The sequence below is a fragment of the Chiloscyllium plagiosum genome, unplaced genomic scaffold (genome assembly GCF_037043375.1).
Source record: "Chiloscyllium plagiosum isolate Xiang-an unplaced genomic scaffold, Cpla_swu_hap1 HiC_scaffold_7, whole genome shotgun sequence".
Taxonomy (NCBI): Eukaryota; Metazoa; Chordata; class Chondrichthyes; order Orectolobiformes; family Hemiscylliidae; genus Chiloscyllium; species Chiloscyllium plagiosum.
The window spans coordinates 12,607,063-12,616,195 of NW_028270145.1; the positions used below are offsets into that span (position 1 = coordinate 12,607,063).

Sequence of the window (9,133 nt, forward strand, 5' to 3'; positions counted from 1 at the left end):
TCTCTTCCTGATGGGGACAGCACCAGCACATCTAGGGTGACATTGCAAAGGGATTATAATACCTCGCTAGACATTGACTCAAAGGTTATTTAGAAGTTCTAACTAAACTGCAACTCATGCTTTGATTGGTCCAACATAAATGAAGGTTTGTCAGGAACATCCCCAGACAATATTCCTTACCCCTCACCTGCCATTGTACCACAAACCCCATTTACAGGACAAGGAACCTTCCCCCTCCCTTCCACCCCTGGGAATGACAATGAGATGCTACATTCTCAACATCTTAATCAATAGATGGTGACCCATACTGCTTGCTGCTGGAGCAGTTTGTGTTCACAATGCAGTTTAATGCAGGGACACACAGAGACAGAAAAGGTCTGCTGTAGTCTGAAATCTGATTATATTTCTCACTAGATCCTTGCAGTGGTAATCTATAAAGTAATTTGTGGGCGGCACAGTAGCTCAGTGGTTAACACTGCTGCCTCATAGCACCAGGGACCCGGGTTTGATTCCAGCCTCGGGCTGCTGTCTGTGTGGAGTTTGCACATTCTCTCCATGTCTGCGTGGGTTTCTTCTGAGTGCTCTGGTTTCCTCCCACAAAGATGTGCCAGTCAGATGAATTGGCCATGCTAAATTGCCCATAGTTGCATTGGTCAGGGATAAATATAAGGTAGGGGAATGCGTCTGGGTGGGTGGATCTTTGGAGGGCCAGTGTGGACTTGTTGGGCCAAAGGGCCAGTTTCCATACTGTATTTACTTAAACTAATACTGCAAAGTGACAGGAAGAAAAAGCTACATTGCAAACATCATGTATGAAGTCACCTCAAATTCAGCAGTCATTATGGGCAAGGCTGGTGCTGAGCTGCACAATAATTTGCCTGTGGAGTCTTTACTGCATCTATCGATCCATTTCTTGGTCTGCAATTTATTAATTCATTACTCCCGGGGTGGTGAAAATGTCTTTGAATGAGTTTGGATCCTCCTCTTTGTGACATTGTGTTTAACTGTCCCCGTTGTGACCTGCCCATTTGTTCCCTCTCCTATTATATTACAAACAACATTGGCCAGTGCTTTCCAGGGCAGATTCAAACACCTCTAATGCATCACCTTGCGAATTCCACACAACCATTCATAAAATGTGTGTGCACACACATACGCAAGCGCGCGCGCACACTCACACACACCTTTCATGATTAAATATAGAAACACATAAATGCAACTGCTCAAATACATCAAAATAAAATTCACAGCCATGGGTGATTTGTTTTTATTTTAGTGTCCTCTGGCAATTGTAAATTAGAATCAGTGCTTCATTATCCTATACATAAAATATATCTATATTTGTACAATCCAGTGATGGGATCATTTCAACTTGAAGCAGAATTTTATTTTTCTGAAAAGGTTCCATTAAGGTATTTCTCGTCATTTGCTGCTAATTAACTGGGATTATTATGTGGATATTAATTGTAGTAGAATTAACATTGTCCATTCAGGAGATGTGTGCTTTCCTGGCTGAGTCAGCATTTATTGCCCAACCATAGTTGCCCTTGAGAAAGTGATGGGAGCTGCCATCTTGAAGCAGCACAATCCATTTGGTACAGACAGACTCACACGCCTGGAGACGTGTGAGGCTTTGTGCTGGCTCGGACTGGAGCGCCAGGACTGTAAATTGAGTACATTTTTTATTTTTCCTTTTGATTACTATGATGCACTTTTTTAAGTATTTGATGCCAATTCTTTAAGTATCTGTACCTAGGTATCATCTAACTAAGATAGCGGGGTGTTGCTCCCAGTGATGTGCTGTTGCATGTCGCAAGAAAATTCACCTAATAATATGCTGACATATCGTATGATGTGAAGAGATCAATCGACATCAATTGGAATCTTTTGGAATATGTCACCTTCCAACAGTTACATCTTATATTCTCTTATATTTGTCCTCAGAACCTTTATTGAATAGATGACCATCAATGTAGATAGAAGGCTATATTAGTGATTATAGTAGCAACTATCTTTTCAAATAACAGGTCTAGACATATAACCATTAGCAAAATGCTACTGATATAAACATTGGAAAATAGTGTACTCTGGGACCATATATCAGTTAATATAGGATATATTTATTGACATACTGTGTAATGACATCAGATTATACTCCTGAATTACTTATGTATATGTTTGACTTCAAGTACAACGAGTGCTTTTTTTTAAAGTCATACAAGCCCAAAGATGGCTGGGGGAAGCTAAATTCAGCGGCTGTGGAATATCCTGGTGTGAATTGCAGTGATTCACAAGAGGAATTATGTATTACCACACTCGATAAGTGTCAAATAAACTTCAGCCAACCACATTTCAAAGACAGTGATTTCTGAAGTGTTGTGTCCCAGATTACCAATATGATATTAGTTGGGGATATTATTGATGGAGCTGTTGAAATCGGTGTGACCAGAATTAATTGAACTTCGATATCCTGAAGCATTTTAGAGCTGGAGGTGATGTGAGAACTGTGGAGGGGCAAGGCCACAGGTGAACTTGAAAACAACAATGCTTGAATTAGAGCCAGTTGCCAGAGAAAAGTATAAATTTGGTAGCTAGGGAGTGTGCAGTGGGGCCCAAAGCCAATGGTGTCAATTTCACTGATTATTCCATAAGAAATAGGAGTGTGAGTAAGGCCATTCAGCCCATTGAGTCCACTCTACCATTCAATCATGCCTGGTGGGCATTTCAATGCCACTTACCCACTCTCTCCCTGTACCCCTTAATTCCTTACGAGATTAAGAACTTATCAATCTCTGCCTTGAAGATATTTAACATCCCAGCCTCCACTGCGCTCCATAGCAATGAATTCCACAGGCCCACCACTCTCTGGCTGAAGAAATATCTCCTCATTTCCGTTCTAAATTGACCCCCTCTAATTCCAAGGCTGTGCCCAAAAGTCCTAGTATCCCAGCCTGACGGAAACAATTGCCCAGCATCCACCCTGTCTAAGCCATGCATCATCTTGTAAGTTTCTATTAGATCTCCCCTCAACCTTCTAAGCTCTAATGAATACAACCACAGGATCCTCAGCCTTTCATCATATGCTAGGCGTACCATTCTAGGGATCATCTGTGTGAATCTCCACTGGACACGCTCCAGTGCCATAATGTGCTACCTGAAGTGTAGGGTCAAAACTGGACACAGTATTCTAAATGGAGTCTAACCAGAGCTTTATAAAGTCTCAGTAGCACATCACTGCTTTTACATTCCAACCCTCTTGAGATAAATGACAACAATTCATTTGCTTTTTTAACCACAGACTCAACCTGCAAGTCAACCTTTAGAGAATCCTGAACGAGCACTCCCAGATCCCTTTGTATTTTGGCTTTATGAATTTTCTCACCGTTTACAAAATAGTTCATGCCTGTGTTCTTTTTTCCAAAGTGCAAGACCTCACATTTGCTCACATTAAATTTCATCAAGCATTTCTTGAACCATTCTGCTAAACTGTCTAAATTTTTCTGTACCCTCCCCACCTCCTCAGAACTACCCGCATGCCCACCTAACTTCATATCATCTGTGAACTTTGCCAGAATTCCCCCAATCCCTTCATCCAGATCATTAATAAAGTGAACAGCTGCGGCCCCAACACTGAACCCTGCAGGACCCCACTTGTCACCAGCTGCCATTCCAAAAAAGAACCTTTTATCCCAATTCACTGCCTTCTGTCAGACAGCCAATCCCCAATCCATTCATTGAAGGAAATTTCAGCTCATCTGTTCCTGGATGTCGGATTAACAGTCTGATAATTTATAAATGATGGAGAAGTCAAGAGAAGTGGTAATGCACGGAGCTGGCTATTGTCAACATACCTGTAATGAACCAATGCTCTGCTGAGAGATGATTTCACCAAGGGACATCATGTAGATGAGAAATAGGACATGCCAAACATAGTCTGAGACAGTTAGACTATGGAGAAGGATGTTGTGCCTTGAGATATTGGGTTTAAAACTGTCTGTTAATAGTTGGACTGCATGATCAGTGATGTCAGATGACATGGGAAAGGGAGCTGCTCGATGAAGGCTCGATCATGTCTCTGGTGTTGTATGTAGTTGATAAATGTTCATCTATTTGTAATAGTTCATTGTCCAGACCTCATATCTCTAAAACCTCAGAATCAACCATTCTCAAATACACCAAATTCATAACGTTCAGTTCTGAAATATTATTAAAACTTTAATTCTATTTCTCACTCTATAGATGCTGCCAGACCTATTGAGTTTCATCATTTTCTATAATTATTCAATTTCCAGCAATTCTAATATTTTGCTTTTAATGTAATAATACTTTATTCTGATCATGACAAGATAGTCATGCATTTCCCACATGTACATCCTCAAACTGTATGAAGATAGAAGGAGGTGGGCCATGTCCAAATTACAAATCACAGTAACATGAATGCACAGAACACCAATTATGATAAAGTTCAGTTTTTTTGATTTGTGTGACTTAGCCTTGCATAGCAATACAAAATAAAGACCAGGCCACATGACTCCATATCAATTGGTCAACTTAAATAAAGGTCTCTTCTTTGGAGCGATTCCTCTTTCAGACAGGATCCTAGTCTTTGGTTTATATTTTTGCAGAAAATTAAATTGGTTCACTGACTTTCAAGTACAGAGTGATAAACTTTGAGATGGATAAATGAATGACTTTTTATTTTCATTCATATAGAACCATTCGTGTTTGTTCACTGGGAATTTAGCTAATTATTATTCATTTTTTTTTTAGCATAGTAGCATTTTGAAAATGAAGTTCTACAAATAACGTCTCATTATTCAGTGAAAACAATTTCATCAAATCTCAAAGCGCAGTAGTTAGCTATGCATCTGTGAAATACAAGATATCCAAATAGCTCCCCAATGCAACACCCCAACTGAGCAGTAAGCACTGATGATTTGGTTTCAGTTGATCATTCATTAAGCAGATTCAATAACTTGCTAATCCATACCAAGCATGAGCAACAGTTGCTAAGCCAGTATGATTGCAGGGTGTTACAGGTGAACAAGCAGCTAGTGGTCATTGCTGAAGTTCCAGATTGAAATTCTATCAGGATAACTTCTGTCACAATATTCACAACTTTCAACAAATATGTAGCACTGATTTCATATTTCCAGCAACACCAGAAGAGATCATTAATTAGTGTTGTTCCTTAGATAAGCAGCTCTGAAGCTAATATATTTGGGGATATGATTAGTTAATGGATTTTGAGTTTTTGAGTTTTGAGATCAACTGAGGGCCATCACTATAAATTAAATAATTTTTCAGGAGCTAGAAAATCAGGCTGCTTAGAAAAGACATTGAACATGAAAAATTAATCAGTTCAGCAAGTGTCACATCATGAGATGAACCTGCAAGGGGCACTTCTTATTAACAGTACAATATTAGGGATAGTCACTTAAAATTGTTGATTAATTGCAAATTTACTTCTGCATGATTGTACTATTGCTTTTAAACTGTTTTCTACTCTTTGATGGAATGTGAACTGTGCGGAGCCTTTTTATATAGAAGCAAAAGTTCTGTGATTTGATGATCTGGAATTTGGGTCCATTGCCTCCATAAAGTCAATTGTTAATTGCAGTACAATTGAACTAATCCCAATACTGAGTCTCATGTCCTCAACTTAACTCTAGTTAGGCCTCCTCTACAAAATAACCTTTACAAGCTGTAATTTCAAAGGGATCTTATGGTTGCCTGATCATTTCTATGTGCTGAGAATTTAAATTTAAATTGTATTTGTAGAGCTATGCAGATGAACCTCTGATGTAAGGCGTTACCTCACTGTGACTTCAGTAGTCATGCGATAGGACTGTGCTACAAGGTTGGGATTGTACAGCTCACAGAATAGAGCTCTGCAACCTTTTCGTTTGTTGTTAAATATTGTTTAGAAGCAGCTCAGAAGTCTGATCTGAGCTTGTGGAAGGTACAGAAAACATCATACCATAATAGTATCAGCAATCACAAATGTATCCTGCTCCTATATCAGGAAATACTCTTCTCTCATATTTCTAACACTCTGTAACAAGAAGCAAGAAAGGCTGGGTATGCAAATAATTGATCTTTTCCTAATCTCTAGCTTCTAAGGATTGTCTGGCTAGCACAGTATCACTTGTTTTTTGTGGATTTTCATTTTTACCATTACAACATTGACCTTTCAACCAAGGCATGTGTGAACTTTATTCTACTTTTCCTGTCAGCCACACCAGTGATGTGGAATTGGAACTTTCAACTTCTTTTAAGAGTAAACATCATAAATTAAACTGGTCTACACTATCTTTTGTAAAATTAGAGCATTTTATAGTTAGTTGGTTTGTAGATAATAATTCATTGAAGTCAATTGTAAAATAAGAGATGTCCATTAGTCTTGTAATTTAAGTGTCAAAGTCCATTCAATTGCTAATGATCAAATTGAAGCTATTTTATTTAGGTTCAGAAGTGATTTAAACAAAGAAAATAAAATATTTTAACAACAATCTAGAAATCCCTCATGCGCCTGAAAGATCCTACAGTTGAGCTGTAGCCTCCCCAGTCACTGTATCTCCTATATTCACCGGGTCTCATGAAGTACTGGCGCCCTCTGTAGTTGGGATGTTCATAGAAGGTCCAGTAACCGTCCATCACATGGCAGGAGTGGATGTCACGGTAACGGAAACGATCGTAGACAGATGGACAGTCATCCATGAATTCCATCATCTGTCCTCCAAAGTCAGGCCTCTCATAAATCCTCATTCTGTAGGAGCCTCCTTGGTACTGCAATAGACAGAGGATCAAGATGAGGTTAGATTCCCTACAGTGTGGAAACAGGCCCTTCAGCCCAACAAGTCCACATCGACCCTCCGAAGAGTAACCCACCCAGACCCATTTCCCTCTGACTAATGCACCTAACACTATGGACAATTTAGCATGGCCAATCCACCTAACCTGCACATCTTTGGACTGTGGGAGAAAACCAGAGCACCAGGAGGAAACCCACGCAGACACAAGGAGAATGTGCCAACTCCACACAACAATTGCCTGAAGCTGGAATTGAACCTGGGACCCTGGTGCTGTGAGGCAGCAGTGCTAACCACTGAGCCACCGTGCTGCCGATTACAATTTTCTTCAAATATATAGTCAGCTCCGATATTGCAAAGATAACAAGTTCTGGAAGCAAGAGATTCAGATCCAAATCCTTTCAACCAAGGAGCAGCTGAGCATGCAAATCTTTTTAATTGTTTTTTAGCTAACTTTAGAGGATCTGTATTAAGTTATTTCCTTAAGTTCTATGTGGTTAGACATATTTCTTATTGTGAAAGTGATCCTTCAGAATTCACATAAGGGGATGTAAAACATAACCACAAAGCTACGGACCACAAATATAAGATTCATTCATTGAGTTCTGCCCAAAGGCAGCTGTCAGTGATAGTTTGCCATTGCCTTCCAGTTCTTAGGAGCAGGGTGAGGAGGAGACCCAAATTTATGTCACTTGGATTAAAAACTGAACCCTGTACTAGCCATTGAGACAATTGAATTAACCAGCCACTAGCAGACTCAACAATGAATTCTGCATTATCACCTTTACCGAGAGGGTGGTTAGAATGTGGAAATCATTGCCTTAAGGAGTCACTGAGGTGTATAGCATGGATGCATCGAAGAAGATGTTAGATAAATGCATGAGGGAGACTGGAACAAAAAGATATATTGATGTTGGTTGATGACGAAGTTCAGGAGTAAGGCTCCTTAGCAGCATAAACAGAACATTTGGGTTAAATGGCCAATTTCTAGCCTGTAAACAGCATTTAATATATATGAAGTTAGGAGCACTGATAACATGTGTTAACAGATTCTAATTAAGCCATCCACTTATCAGCAGATGAATGTATAAATTATAACAATGAAATCCAACAATGCAATGCAATGCAATTCAATCCTTTCTTCTGGATATTTGATCCAAATGTACGATTAAATTGTCCTATCGAATGATTGGGTTTTTTTCAGGGTGTGGACTTAGATCCATAATGCCATGGGAGGTAATACTAAGGAGCCAAATGTTCTTCTGCTCATGTTGGAAACACCTTGATGTTAAGAAGAACATTCACACAGGTATCCCCTCCCTGCATGTGAAGCAGATCAATTACTATTTCCAACTGATGTGACACTCTGTTTCCACAAAACTCCATTCAACAAGTACACATACCACTTAACAAATATCACACCTCCAGCTGCTAAAGAGTCCAAACCAAAGTTACAAGAGTTAAGCCTCCAATTTACAAATAAAGCTATTTTGAAGTATTTCAACAATTGTAAATCTCTGAATACATGACGCTGAGTAAGACAAGGTCACAATAGAAACACAGGCAATTGAATTATACAGATGTTTTCACAATGTGTTAACAATCTCAGTACTGTAATAAGCATAGAAGTCAATTTGATAAGTACCGAGAGTGTGGTGCTGGAAAAGCACAGCAGGTCAGGCAGTATCTGAGGAGCAGGAGAATCGACGTTTCCGGCATAAGCTCTTCGTCAGGAATCCTGATGAAGGGCTTATGCCCAAAATGTTAATTCTCCTGCTCCTCAGATGCTTGCCTGATCTGCTGTGCCTTTCCAGCACCACACTCTCGAATCTGATTTCTAGCATCTGCAGTCCTCACTTTCTCCTTCTAGTTAAGAACACCCAATTCAACAAATGATGGGGACTGTTAAAACTGTTTGATGCTGACAAAACTGACAATAAATTTTCATCAATAAATATTAACTTACCTGTGGGTAGGAGCGACATGACCTGACACAGTCGTTGAATCCCATCCAGCGCTGGTAGTCAGGATACTCTCCCCTGGTCAGAACATACTGGTATCCCATGTAATTGGGTTTCTCATACAGCACCCACCAGTCACTGTCAACACGGATGGAGTTACAGCGGCTGAAGTAAGGGGACAGGTCGGCACAGTCACTGCTGCACTCATAGTGCCGCCCCTGGAAGTTCCTGTCCTCGTAAAAGATGATCTGTGGGAAGGTATATGCTCAATTAATAAACTGTGAAAGTAGAAAGTAGCAAAAATGGATTATAATGCAATAAATTCAAAATTCTTACCTTTCCCATTTTGAGCCCACAGTT

The 9,133-nt window shown here is 39.7% G+C and overlaps 1 protein-coding gene across 1 annotated transcript; it reads right to left on the minus strand.

The window, feature by feature from the left end:
• Positions 1 to 6,442: 6,442 nt before the first annotated feature.
• On the minus strand, positions 6,443 to 9,133 carry LOC122551316 (gamma-crystallin S-1-like). The gene is made up of 3 exons (XM_043693023.2): positions 9,110 to 9,133; positions 8,779 to 9,021; positions 6,443 to 6,789 (listed from the first exon to the last, which is right to left on the minus strand). Exons 1-3 carry the CDS (start codon positions 9,116 to 9,118, stop codon positions 6,514 to 6,516), a joined length of 528 nt encoding a protein of 175 aa, XP_043548958.2. The 5' UTR covers positions 9,119 to 9,133; the 3' UTR covers positions 6,443 to 6,513.

Bases quoted from the DNA above. Each gene is read 5' to 3' on its own strand.
- LOC122551316 (XM_043693023.2), bottom strand. The intron at 6,790-8,778 runs GTAAGTTAATAT...TGTCTATTGCAG, and splicing joins CATGTCGCTCCTACCCACAG to TACCAAGGAGGCTCCTACAG.